At 48.9% G+C, this 14,374-nt stretch overlaps 1 protein-coding gene across 9 annotated transcripts in view; it reads right to left on the reverse strand.

Moving 5' to 3' along the window:
• Positions 1–14,374, reverse strand: part of TENM4 (teneurin transmembrane protein 4) — a 575,238-nt gene that overhangs the window by 84,140 nt on the left and 476,724 nt on the right. For all 9 annotated transcript variants that reach the window (XM_045071344.1, XM_045071343.1, XM_045071342.1 and 6 more), the window contains one exon: positions 11,511–11,727. In XM_045071344.1, the coding sequence (XP_044927279.1) occupies positions 11,511–11,727 (217 nt within the window). The remainder of the gene's footprint in view (positions 1–11,510; positions 11,728–14,374) is intronic.

Raw genomic sequence — 14,374 nt, forward strand, 5'->3', positions numbered from 1 at the left:
ATCAATGAATATCACATAAATCAGTGAAAGAAGATGATGAAAGAAAACAAAAAAAGAATGTAGCTATTTGAATTAGCCCCAAATAAAAAATAGATATATATGGAAGAGAAACATGGACAAAGGCCTGGTAAATGAGAATAGGGTTCAGTTATTGGAAGTTTAATTGTGCACCTACTGTGAACTACACAGTGCTGGGCAGTAGGGAAGATATTTAGTCATCCATTTTCTTATTTACTTATGCAAACTACAGGAGAGCACTGCTATTAGTTACTGTTTTATTTCTTACTATATGGTGAGCAGTTAAATAACTAACAATAAATGAGACACAATCCACTTGTCTGATTTGCTGACATTCTGGAATGAATATAATTTGATTTTTAAAAAATCCTTGTATCTAGAAGTAAAACTAGCATGGGATAAAAAGGGGAGCTGCCTACCAAGTCGTGCCAGCATGACATACAATCATTCCTACACTTACAACGGAGCTGTGGGCTCTGCCCATAGACCCTGACTTCTGTTCTTCTGACTGCCATGTTGGGTTCTGACTGGAGTTGGGTTCAGTTTAGACTCTACCAGAGGCTTCCAGATCACTTGCTGGGTATACGGAATAAACATCACAGGAAAGTACTCCAGTTCATTCAGAAAAAGCTTTTTTCTCTCAGGCTATTTTGTGTATATCTGGAGAGATGGAAGGAAAAATCCAGTCTTCTTCAGAGTAATGGGAGAAGGGTCCTGAGGGTGACTGAATCCAATTCCCTCATTTAGAGGTGAGGTACGTGATCTCTGGAGCTGGGTGGGGATCCCCGCGAACACACATTAAAGCTGGGGTGCTGACAGGGCTGTTATGGTACCCTGACACCACGGGGGACATCTAGCGACAAGATGGCCCAGCAGCTACTAGTGTCTTCTGGGCCCTCAGGCTGCACCTGCTGCAGAGCTTGGAAGCCACTGTTCTGTGACCTCCTAGCTTAGTGTAGCTGTTGAGTCCTTCAGCGACTTAGGGAACATGAACTCTCAGGCCACAGGTCAGATCACCCAAGCCTGTAGGCAACCAGACTGCTGAACGCTGATGGTTAGGGCTGAATAATTTCCTACAGGAACCTTCTGGAATATTTTCTGTCAGCCAACAAAGATGAAGACAAGAATGGAGCCCTTGATTATTCCTAACACCGTATGCGAGAGAAATGAATCCATTGGTTGTGGCAAAGGAGAAGCAGGACTGAGAGTGGTTGGACCGTAGAGATCATTTTGGAGGAGCAAGGGTGCTTTCTGGGATGTGGCTTGAAACACTGGGGACATGGACATGGAAGGTCCAGACAGGCTGGCCTCTGTCCAGAGGCCTGCTTTGGAGAATTCTCAGGAGATGGTTTGTGCTGTTAGAAAAACTCGAGGCAGCTCCGCTAATGTGTGACGCCAGATACAGTCTCTCAGTGTACAAGTTGTTTCCGTGACTGCATGCTCTGTCTTCCTGTCAGAGCACAGGATGGGTCCTGCTTTCACCTGGAAAAGGGAGACTTCTCTTGCTTTGCCCAGAAAGGAGAGACAAGGGTAGACCACAGTGAGACCCATTTCCTGAGTTAGAGATAATGCTGAGCAGAGATACAGAAAGTCCAGCTCATACAAGGGACAGGGCAGGAGGATCTGACAGGGGTGCAGCCATGATGAGATGGCTCCCACAGGTATGGATGTCCCATATGTTACCAGGTTCCTAAGCAGAGCAGGGACGGAGCTCTAGAACCAGATGTGTCAGGGGCGAGAGCTTGGCAAGAGAAGGCAAGGCTTGAGTTCTTGGCTGGCAGGGCTACCGAATTGCTTACCTCAGGGCAAGAAAGTGTGGCTGGGAAGTGTGGTTGGGACAAGGCAGAAACCCATCTAGCAGAGCTGGCGAGCCACTGGTCAGACAACAGAGCAGTTGACGGACCTGAGACTGAGTGGCTGGCGCTGCTCGAAGCCTTCTTTTCAGATTGGGGTTGGTTCTAGAGGCCTGCAGGTTGGACCCACAGGGCCCCGCAGGGGTGGGAGGAGGAGACAGACATAGGAAGGCATACAGGCACAACTCTTTCTTTTACCAGAACACTGTCCAGAGGTAGCATTTCTCCACATCATAGCCTGTCTCCACAGGGTTCACTTAGAGCCAACTCTTGACCCTGCAGGGATCAGACTGGAAGGCTGCTTAGACTCGCTGCAGATGTGTTTGTTGAGTCCTGACCTGAAGCATGTGTTAGTAACGCTATGCTTGACTTCGTGCAATTTTTACTTCTTATTGCTTGAAATTTATCAGGATCAGATAAGTCCCTGACTTACAGGCACGGGAATTACTGCTTGAGAGAGCCCTCACTCGGGACCCCAGGTTCTCCAGGATGTAGGAGAGTCCTGCTACTATTTTGCTGAGCCAAGAGCTTTCTCTGACCTCCAAGTTTTGTCTTCTACCACAAAGAGCTGATGATCTCAAGGTCCGCTCACCTCTGCCCGCCCTGGCGCTGGGGCACTGGCAGCAATTCCGTAATGGCACTCACTCTTCTGGCTAAGATTCTCGTTCTTTCCCTGGTTCTTAGAGTGACACTAAAGCCTATACAAATACTAATGTCCTTGAGAATGATGAGGCTAACTCTTGCTCTCTGTGACGGGGCTTACTAACACTTACTGAAGGCGTACTGCCCTGACACGTACGTGCTTTACGTCTCATTTCATACTCAGACATCCCCATGAGGTGTGGGTTAGTATCCTCACACGGCAGGTGGTGAAAATGAGGCACAGGGGGAGACCTGTCCAAGGTCACAACAAAGGGTTACACAGCAAAGGGTGGGGCTGGGAGGCAAGCCTGGGCTACCTGCCTCCCAGGCTGTGCTCTGAAGTGCGAAGACCTAGTGCACATTCAGTTTGTATCACGTTGGACAGAACTGGATAGAAAGCTGGGACCAGCTGGGGTTGTGGAGTTGTAGCAGCATCACACTGTACAGATTTCCAGACTGAAGATGCGGAGAGGTGGGACTTGAAACGACCAAGCAGAGAACAGAGCTCGATACACGGGCTCCAGGAGCAATTGGTTTGGCTTCAAATGCTGGCTCTGCTGGGGCACTTGGGTGATTCTGTCAGTATGGCTCTTGATTTCAGCTCCAGTCCTGATCTCAGAGTGGTGGGATCAAGCCCTGCCTTGGGTCTCCATGCTCAGCGGGGCGTCTGCTTCTCTCTCTCTCCCTCTCCCTCTGCCCCTCCCCCGATCATGCTTGTTTACTCTTTAAAAAAAAAAAAAAAAAAAGCTGACTCTGCCCCTTATAAGCCCTATGTCTTTGGCCAGGTTACTGAACTTCTCTGTGCCTCAGTTTCCCATCTGTAAAAGAAGGGTGATGACGTCCCTGTGTCATAGGGTTTGTGGGGAGACATAAAGGTATTACTACTTAGGAAAACTACAAAGCATTTCAAACTATGCTGATGCACGGAACATCCTCAGTAAACGGTAGGTGTTATTACTGAATGTGTGTTTTGCGCCAGCCGGCAGGCTTTCAGGTATTTTATCTCATTTAATCTTCCCAACACCCTGCACGGTAGGAATTGGTAGCCCCACGTCACAGAGGATGACCTAGAGCCTCGCTCACCGGAGGTCATCTGCTCTCATTCGCCCCAGGACTTGAATGCAGGCTCTCTCTGGGTAAACCCCGAGTGGCTCCCGCTTCGGCACAGCACTCTGCTAACGTCTGCCCTGACGGACAGCTAGGAACCAGCTGCAGCTACCGAGCAAACAGAGATCGTAGTTTGGTTTTGATATCAGTAACGGGCCGATCAAGTGGCAGAGGAGGAGCTGTTAGCTACTCATCAGGATGATGCGAGAAGTTGCTGCCTGCATCTTGAATTAAATTCACCTCATTGCTTTATCATCATAAACATTCATTTCAGTGTGGGGAGGAATTTTTTTAAAAACCAACATGAATAATATATAATGGCTGACATTTTGGAGGAAGCAGGATCTTTACCTTCTTCCATCTTCCGTCAGGGTAATTTATCATTGTCTTTCTCCCTGCCCCCCCCTTTCTTAAACTGATGGGGTAGCCTGTCAGTTCAGCTTGTTCTGAGACGCAGGAGTGTAATTCAATAATAAATTCACTCAGAGGCCAGCTGTCAGGAAGCTGGTGTTTATTTGAGCTCCATTAGATGGTCTCTACCACTCAGGCTCTCTGAGGGCTCTCCGAGGGCTGTCCACAGCCCAGGGCTGGGGGCTGCGGATAGGGGGGTGGCAGGCAAATGCCTTTCTGTAACTGCTCTGCCACCAGAGTGCATATGGGAACCCCCCCCTGCCCACACACACTTCTGTTATTTTTCTCGTCTTTGAAACCCTTGCTTTCAAAATTCTTGGAAACCATGTCTTTGTAAAGGATCTGAAGTAAATTCTGAAGACTTACATGGCATCAAGGTTATTTCATTTCTCCTAATGTCCAGTTTTAAGTCCTAACAGAGACGACAAACTCTGGTCTGGTCAGTGAACAGGCCAGGGACGGATCTTTCTCAGTTCCTGCTCCAAACCCACCTGTAATGCCCGCATAGTTACCCTGTTCTTCCCTCTCCCGCGGCCCCTCTGCACACCAGGATCAGGTACCCCAGACTTCCTGAGACCATCTTGATGTCAAATGCTGGAGCACGGCTCTTGACTTTTGATTTGGAAAACAGTATCACCATAATTATGCTCCAGCCACATTAAAATTCTTTCAAATCCCTGATTATCCCAGAAAGTCTTGTCAGTTCCTCAGTCTAGAAGGTACTTTTAAGTCTCATTCAACTGAAACCAACACTAAGCAATGCAGCTTATTCAGTGGCACGCGTGTGTGCACACACACACAACCAACCACGTTTCATGCAGTAACTACCCTTTTCATGGAGCTGCACCGATAGCTGCCATTCCATTGTACCCCATTCCATTGAAATTCACCTCTTTTTAAAAAAATAGTTTCGACTCGCTACATTGACTCCATGACACACTAATGGGTCATTAGGACCAGAAGTAGGATAAATAATGTTTTAATGGACCGCCACCCTGACTGAAGTTTTTGTCTTAGGCCAAAGGCCACGTCCCTGCCAGAAGTCTTCATTCAGGAGCTCCCTTGTTGGGTTGCTCATTCATATTCAAAAACAAACACATACAGTTGGCTCCTCTGGGCCAGGCCTGTACTGGGTCCTGCAAACACAAAGAGGTGCTCGATGCAGCCCCTGAGAGGTGACGGCCATGCTTCTGAACTCTTGGGACGCTCTGTTTCTACCTCTTCAGGCACTCAGCACTGGCTGTTTGGCTGACTCGCTGATTCATTGTGCTATCCTTGTGGCTTAGTCTGTGCCTACCTTTCTGCTTGGCAGTAGGGGTTCAATGACTAGCAAAGGACGGGACACACGAAAAGCCCTCCAGGTAAGGGGTTATGGATGCGGATCTTCTTGAAGGCCTTGCACAGAGCCGTATGGGCCAAACACAGCTTGGGTTATGGGGGCAACTCTGTACCCCTCGGAGCCTAGCCAGTCTGCTCTCCCGAGGCTCTGACCATCTTCACAGCATATGATCTTCTGCCTCCTTTGGGATGAATGCTCTGGTCACCCTTCCCTCCTTTTTTCAAAGTCCCCTGACTCCTCAAGTCTTCTCTCTTTTGGCTTAGTGTGTCTCATCAGCTGACTTTTCTTTTTTCTTTCCTTTTTCTTTTTCTCTTTCTTTCTTTCTTTTCTTTTTTTTTAAAAAGATTTTACTTATTTGAGAGAGAGGGTACAAGTGCGGTGGAGGGGCAGAGGGAGAAGCAGACTCCCAGCTGAGCAGGGAGCCCAACACAGGGCCCAAACCCAGGACCGAAACCCAGGACCCTGGGATCATAACAAGAGCGGAAGGCAGACGCCCAATTGACTGAGCCACCCAGGCACGCCCATCAGCGGACTTTCATAGCAATCTGTCCACACCCAACTTTCTCATTTGAATGAGCTGATAAGCTATCAGGCTCACAGGGCCCAGAAAGACTAGACCACCTCACATTTCTCTCACCCATACTGTGTCCTCAAACCTATTCTGAACTGATATTCAAATAACTCAGGGGTGGTTCTTTTGTCAGAACCTCTTTCTACCATCTGGCATTGGCGATCTATAGCTAATTGCTGAAGGGATCTGTCTGCCTGTCCTTCCCAAGAGTAGAGAAGCAACCAAAATTTTGTCATATGGACATAATGGCCTTGAGTGTTCTCTGAGGAGGAAATGTCTCAAGCTTCTCTCTCTTTCCCGATTGCCTGATCCCAAGCTTTATTGTCTGGGTCCTACTATCTGTCTTCCTTTCATGGTCAGTTGGGGATCCATCTGTCACCTACAGACCCAAGTGGCCCCTTTCTTCCACTGAGTGTGTTGTACTTTCCCCGGGACTCCAGGTGAGGGACAGGCATTCCACGGAGCAGAGGGGTCTGTGCCTCCAGGCTAGAAAGGATAGACAGTAGTCAAGCCACCTAACCTGGTGATGGTGATTTTCTTGCTTGCTCTGTCTGCTCCCACTTCCGACCTGTGTTACATCAGCAGAAGCCACTCACACCTCTGTCCCTTATGTGAACTTGAGGACAGCAGGGGCAGAATGCCAACAGAGCTACAGCACTTGTTAAACCTGTATGAAACATCTGGGCCAGGCATCGTGCTGGACTCTGGGGACAGAGATGAGCCAGACAGGGTCCCTGAGGGCTTCCTTACTCCAAGTCTTTTGACAGTCCTTCTGCTTTAGTTTGGAGTCAAGCTCTGTGCTTGGCTCCAAGGAGTCCAGCCCAGCTTAGAGCCTACCATGCTTGGCGGGGACCCTCAGGTCCCAAAGTGCGGCTGCCCCTCCTTCTGGGAGGGCCAGCCCTGCTCCAGGTCCTTGGGGGCCAGCTGCGTCATTGCACAGAAGCAGAAGGAGCTCCCCAAAGAATTCCTGGTATCATCGGTGGATCTGAGAACCTCCTGCTTCTTCATCTCAGCCCTGGGGTCAGGCCTCTGAAGAAAAGTGTTCTGCAGACAGCCCTAGGCCCTGAAGACTTGCTTGCTTGCTTCCCCCATGGAAGGGCGCTCTAGTCAGTCCACATTGTCCTGTGGTCCCAGCAAGCTCACCCGTGTGCTTCCCTGAGTCAGAGACCCAGCTGGGAGCCTGCGGCATGCAGGAAGGCACCTCTGGGGTTGCCTGTCCTCGACCGGCTCAGAAATGCTGCCGCAGCTCTGGGTGACAGCGTGCACCGTGAGGCCTGTTAAATGGACACCTGTGTGGGCTCTACATGTTGTGTCATAGCATGTGGGGTGCAAGAGAATGTGGGGTTTTCTGTCAGGCACAGGCAACAAGTCAGGTCTGCCTGCTCATCAGAAAGCCTGCTCTCTGGAGAAGTGCCACTGGATTCCTCCCTAACGAGGACTCCAGCTGACAGCTGGCGGGCACAATGCTGCTTTTTCCTTTCCTCAAATAAGAATTCAACAGTTGAAACCTTGCTCCTTTCTCCGTGGCTGCTGGACTTCCCTGGAGGACAGGTTACTACCACGTTGCACTTCCAATTAAAAGAGTGAGAAGCTCTTTTTAACAATGTCACCGTCACCATCACCATCATCATCATCATCTCCTTCTCCATCAGCATCGTCATCATCATCGAATTAGTGAGCATTTTTGGTGTGGCCAGAACTAGGTGATGACTTTATGTACTTTGTGTTTTTCTTTTAATTCTCATGGCAACTCGGCAAAGTAAACATTATTACCTCGCTTTTACAGATGGGGAAATTCAAGCTCAGAGAGGTTAAGGATTTTTCCCAAGGTCACACAGCTAGAATGTGGATGCAAAAGACTTAAAATTCAGTTGTCTGAGATGAATAAAGAAGAGGTGGCATGCATACACACACACACACACACACACACACACACACGACTACTACTTCACCATCAAAAAATGACATCTTGCCATTTGCAATGACAAGGATGGAACTAGAGGGTATTAACGCTAAATGAAAGAAGTCAATCAAAGAAAGACAAATACCCTATGATCTTGCTCATATGTGGAATATAAGAAACAGCCCAGAGGACCATAGGGGAAGGGAAGGGAAAAATAAAACAAGATGAAATCAGAGAGGGAGACAAACCATAAGAGACTCTTAACCAAAGGAAACAAACTGAGGGTTGCTGGAGTGGAGGGGCATGGGGGGACAGAGTAACTGGGTGACGGGCATGAAGGAGGACATGTGATGGAACAGCACTGGATGTTATACACAGCTGATGAATCACTGACCTCTACCCCCGAAACTAATAAAATATTATATGTTAACTAACTGAATTTAAATCAAATAAACTAAATTAAACTAAAATAAATCCAGTTGTCTGATTCCAAAGGTTGTGTTCTTTTCACTAGGCCATGCCGCTGCCATAAAAGCAACCACTTACTGACCACCTAAGTATGAAGCCCTGTGCTAGATGCTTTATTTCAGATAACCCTTTCAATGGCATTTGTGAAATAGCATTACAGCCCATTTGTAATCGGAGGCCCACACACGAAATTTAAATCATTTCCTCTGACGTCACACTGAGATGACAGGAGGTAAAGCCAAGATTCAGACTCTGGGCTCTTTCCACGAAGCCACATTCTGTCATATGAGAGGAAGGAAAGCCACAACCCAAACCTGGCAAGGGGTTCCACTTTACCCCAACTATGCAAATAAGCACTGCTCTGAGGGCCCAGATCAAGACAACAGATACCTGATGGGTGTCCAATGACAAAAGCATTTGATGCCTCATGTTTCCAGGTTTCTTGTCACTTGGCCTTTTTTTTTTTTTTTTTTTACATAAAATTTTGTTTGGGAATACTGAGTAGTGACAGACTGCTGTTTCTTCTGAATCTAGACGAGCGAGGAACAGGGGCCTAATGGTTTGGGCACATATTAGGTGAAAGGAATTTTTACAGTAACATCTAGAAGCTTCTGTTATACATTTATCTGGAGACTGAATACCATATTCCAGGCCTTGCCCTAAGTGTGATAGGTCTGGAGAGATGAACGGTCTCTGCTTTCAAAGCATCTGTAGTTTAATTGAGGGTGACAGGTACATAAACAATGATCTGGGAGCCGACTTCTGCCTCTGCTACTCATCTGTAATATGATTTTTAGCAGATGATTTAACTTCCCTGGACCCTGAATCTTCAGAATAAAATTAAGTAAAATAGATAATGTATCTATCCATCCTTCCTCCCTCCCTCTCTCTCTTTCTCCCTCCTTGCTTCCATTTCTTCATTGTTCAAGGCAACATGTACGGGTATTTGGTTGAACATCTACTAAGTGCTAAAATGAGTAGGATGCAGTCCTTTTTTGGAGAACTCCGTTTAGAGGATTGGAGACATTTATATGTGTGTCATATTAAGCCACCTGCCCAGAGCCATGTATCCGGTAGTGGCAGAGCTGGGATTGGAAACACAAGTAGGCCTGACTCTGAGGCCTCTACTCTTCCCTTTTGCCAAGAGGTCCATTTCTCCTGGTATGGATTTCTCAAGCTCCCTGCAAGTCAGACCTGCTGGAGCCACAGTACTGAAAGCCTGCGTGGGTCCCCCAGGGATCTGTGGCATGTAAGCAGCAGCCTTTGGTGGGTCACCAGAAGACACGCAGGGGATGTGGTCCTCGCTGGCACTGATCAGGATGGCACGGTAAGGGCCCTCCTTAGGCAGAAACACCACCAGCATCCAACCAGCCAGAACCCTGATCAGATCCCATAATGGGCCCAATAAAGAAAGGCTGAGTAAGGAATATTCCCCTTGGTGGGAATAATATGCTTATCCCTGGTTGATTAAAAGAACGTATGCCCCAGGAAGGCCCACAAGCATTCAGAGCAAGTTACACAATTGAATAAAAGAGCAGGAAGCTTCCTACCCAGCGACATTTAACCTCTGAGGTTCTCAAGATTCTTGAGGTGAGTTGGATGATTTGGACTACGATGCACTTTCACCTCTAAAAAATGTTAAAGTTTGAAGGCTTTTCCTCACTCCTGTTACGCCCCTCCTGCTGGGCTCGGAGCACTCCCCCCATTTCACTTTCCCGGTCCCATGCCTGATCCTTGTGGGGAGGGACCGGGGCAATGGGAGACATGTGCTCTGGACCCCACAGTCCTGTGGTGTGAAGCCCAGAACCCAGGCTCCATCCCGTCCCAGCAGGGAGGCCTTCTTCTTGGATTCTGGGATATGCTCTGGAGATGACAACCCCACCTCCCAGGCTGGCTCCTTCTGAGGGCCCTGCCCTTCTCCCCTCACACATTCTCCCAGAATAAACTGTTGTGTGCTCCTGGTTTCCACTCTTGCTTGCTTGTTGAAGTCTCCCAAATCAACATCTCCCACCTCCATGTAAGCTCCAGAATTGCTTATGAACCACAGACTCTCCCTTCCGTGCCCTTACCAAGAGTGGGGAGGTCATCCCCTTGCTCCCAAATGCGCTGCTGCTCTCAGTTCCTCAAGCTGGTGAAGGCAACACAGTCTCCCAAGGCATTTGAGTGACAGACTCTCCTGCATTCCTCAGGCTCAGGTGATGCCTAAGCCCTGCTCATCACCCCCTTTAAGTAGAACTTGAGGATGGCCTTCACCTTTCCCACCCCTCACCACTACCCCATTGTCCCCGTGGCGCATGGAAGTCATGAGCACAGAAGAGATGAAATCTGTGACCGCTGAACTGACTGTGCTGACTTTTAGAGAAAGGTCTGCATGTAAGAGGCAGCCCTACACGGGAAGGCATTCAAGAGGCATGATTACCCATCACTCCTGGATTCTGTGCTTGGTTCACGTGCCCCTGGTCTTTGCATAAGCTCTTCCCTCTCCTGGGAACACCTTCCCTTCCCTGGACGAGTTAACCATCTTTCATCTCTAAGACTCTGCTCTTAAATCAGGTCTTCCCCTCCCAGGAGCACCTCCTGGAGGATGGTCCCAGAGTGCCCTGAGGGCACAGTTCTGCTTGATCACCCTGGAGGTCTTTTTTGACCCTTAGTGGACTATTCAGCTCCATGATTCCAGCATAGCACCTGGCACAGAATGGACCTCAGTAAACAGCTGTCCAGTGGGTGACAGATACAACCAAACACTTGTGAAAGAACGCACGGGCCGACGGCCTGAGTGGGGGCAGCCACTGCACCCCACCCCCCACCCCCACCATCTTCTGGACATCAGCTCTGAGGGTGAACAGTGCTAAAGTGTTTCCACTCGTCTGGAGACTGCAGAGTCAGTAACAGCTGACTGCAAAGAGGGTATTGATCCAAGATTCCCCTTGGACCTTTGATTTCTCACTCTCTCCATCTATCACCTAGCGGGAACAACACAACTTGTCTCATTAAAATTCCAAATGCCTGGGATAGCAGTTTTCTAAGGGTGGGCACCTGAGGCTGCTTCTCCGCATCCTGTCACATTCCATCCAGAGCCTTCAATACCCGCCCTCCTGGCTTCCCCCTACCCCCACCCCCACTGTCCCAAAGGTGGCCCGAGCTGATTCAGTTCTCCCGCAGAGAGCCATGGCCAGGGCCAGGGCGCAGGGGACTCACCCTCCGTCAAAGGGGTTCTCCCCAGGAATGATGTGCGTGCTGTCCCTGCCCACAAGGAACTTGATGCGGTCATAGAAGGAGTGCAGGTTCTGCTGGGACGCCGGGGCCTGTGTCTCCTGGATGATGTCCAGTGGATCAGGGGAGCCCAGGCACAGCGGGTTCACGTGGCAGAGGGGCTGGAGGCAGCAGTCAGGGTCCATGCAGTCCAGCAAGCCATCTGCAGGGATGACAGCATTGAAGTTCATACCACTACGGCCCACCAGCCGTGTCTGTCCACAATGCCTTCGTTCACGTCTCTATCTTCCACTGACTGAGACACTTGATTAAGGACGTGGCATGAGCCAAGGCCTTTGTGGGGAGATCGGGGCTTCAGATCTGCTCTCGGCCCACTCGTCTAGCTGGGGAGAAGGACAAGAACCTGTACAGGGGATGGGTGTTTCTGTTTCTTTTCAAAGAGACGGTGGGCATTCTCTGAGGGCCCCGGGGTGGAAGAACACACTGGATGTCTGAGCTGCTCAGTGTGGTGTGGTGGGAGCACCGTGAGGCTCAGGCTCACGTTCAGGTCCCAGAACTGCACCTAAGAACTCCCGGGGTCGAATGCCTGCTCTTATTCTCCGAGCCCCAGCCTCTTCCTCATCGACAGGTCTCTCTCGCTTCTGTGTCCCTGGGTTTACACTACAGATGTTGCGCAGCAGAGCATGGCACAGCCTGGCCAGATTCGGGGCCCCATCTACACAGGCGGCCTCCCAAGCCCCCTTACTAGCTTCAGTTGTATTGTGGTGTCGGGTAAGCTACTTGACGTCCCTGAAACCCAGTTTTTTTTTTTTTTCTCTTAGTAAATTACAGAGGAAAAATCCCTCGTCTTTCTTGCCTACTTCTTCATGGCATTCAAGACTTGATGACTTCCTCGAGGGCAGCGCAGCGTGAACAGAATGGATTCCAGGACCCAGACTGCCTGGGGTCAAATCCTGGCTCTGAAACTTAACCGCTACGTGCCCTTAGGCAAGTTACGTAAACCCTCTGGCCTCTGTTTCCCATGTGTCTTACGAGGGGATTATAAAAGTGTCATGTAAGTGTTAGTGACATAAATACCAAACATAGTACATGTCCCCAAATCTAGCAGAATGCTGGATACACAGTAAGCACTTCCTAAGGGGTAGTTTCCCTTCCTATCCCTGAGTCTACAATATGGCTCACCAAAGTGAAGGGCCATTTGTCCGTGGTCTGCTTACCTCCCATATTCATCTTGAGATGTGGAAGAAAGGCCTCCTCTGACCCCGGCACAGTCCTGCGCTCTAACTCAGGGCTCCTGTCCCAGCTCCCAGAAACACCCACTGATTGCTTAGCAAAGCCCCTGTCTTCTCTTGCGGACGGCGGGCTCCATCACACAGTCTCGTGCTACCCCTGTCAGACGTTGCTTAAACACATAATTACAGCCCGAGCTGTGGGTTATTTGCATTCTGCTATTGATGTTAGCATGACAGATTCAGCTGCCGCATCCATAACTCTGCAGAAATGCTCCATTATTCAATCCCAGTGAGCAGGGACGCTGACCATTAAATCAGCGAGTACAATTGAAGGGCTGTGAGAAGTCATGGCTAATTTGAAATTTTATTAGCTATTGCCTGCTCTTGTTTACCACCGAAGCAGACTCTGGAAGCCGGGCTTTTACCTCTTTATAAACACTCTGCTCTGTGGCATCTTGGAAGAACTGCTTCCTGTTCTCTAATCCTGGGGGCAGGTCAGCCAGGAATTATTACTATTAATATTATATTAAATAATGATGATGATGATGAAGACCACAGACATTGTGCTAAATGCTTGACAAGGAATGCTTTCAAGGAATGTGTCATTGAATCTTCCCTGCTCTGTGAGGTAGCCACTGTTGTCAGCATCACCCTCATGTAATTATCTTATTTTTTTTTTAAGATTTTTTTATTTTTTGGAGCGAGAGAGAGAATCTCAAGCAGACTCCCTGCTGAGTGTGGAGCCCAATGCAGGTCTCAGTCTCATGACCCTGGGAGCTTGACCGGAGCTGAAATCAAGAGTTGGACATTCAACTGACGGAGCCACCCAGGCGCCCCATCACCCTCACTTTATAGAAGGAACTGGAGATTCAAAGTGGTAAAATAACTTGGTCAAGTTTGTGTAGTCCAGGGCTGACTTGGAATCTGAGCCCAGGTCTTTCTTAAATATGAAAGGGTCTTTGAGTCCTGAAGAGACTTTTGGGAACTATTTCTTAAGTGAAAAGCATGAATTTAGGTGTCTTGCTGAAATACCACTCTTCCGTGCCCTTCCGGCTCCCTGAGTGACCTCAATCCTTCTCGCTCCCTCTCTCCTCACTCTACTGTAGATTTTCTCTGTCTCCTTCCCCAGACATGGAGCTCACTTTAGTATGCCTGTGTCTCCTTCTCTAGCTTCTGCCCCGGCTTCATCCTTGCTTCAGGAATCAGGCCTCCCCACACTCCTTTTATCTTTCCTTTTCTTTCTTTCTTTTTTTTTTTTTTTTTAAGATTTTATTTATTTATTTGACAGACAGAGATCACAAGTTGGCAGAGAGGCAGGCAGAGAGAGAGAGGAGGAAGCAGGCTCCCTGCTGAGCAGAGAGCCCCATGCAGATGTGGGGCTCGATCCCAGGACCCTGGGATCTTGACCTGAGCCTAAGGCAGAGGCTTTAACCCACTGAGCCACCCAGTTGAAAAACAAATGGTCCTTTCTTATGATCAGAGGCCCTTTGGGATCCAGTTGGCCGTTCTACTGGAAACGAAAGTCTCAGCAAGGCTGAGACTCAAGTCGGTTGACTTAGAAAATGTCCGTTTTTCGTTTGTATGCTCTTCCCACTGATAGACCCTTCTTGTGACAAA

This window comes from Mustela putorius, unplaced genomic scaffold (genome assembly GCF_011764305.1).
Source record: "Mustela putorius furo isolate JIRA1106 unplaced genomic scaffold, ASM1176430v1.1 tig00003987_pilon_pilon_pilon, whole genome shotgun sequence".
In the NCBI taxonomy this organism is placed as follows: Eukaryota; Metazoa; Chordata; class Mammalia; order Carnivora; family Mustelidae; genus Mustela; species Mustela putorius.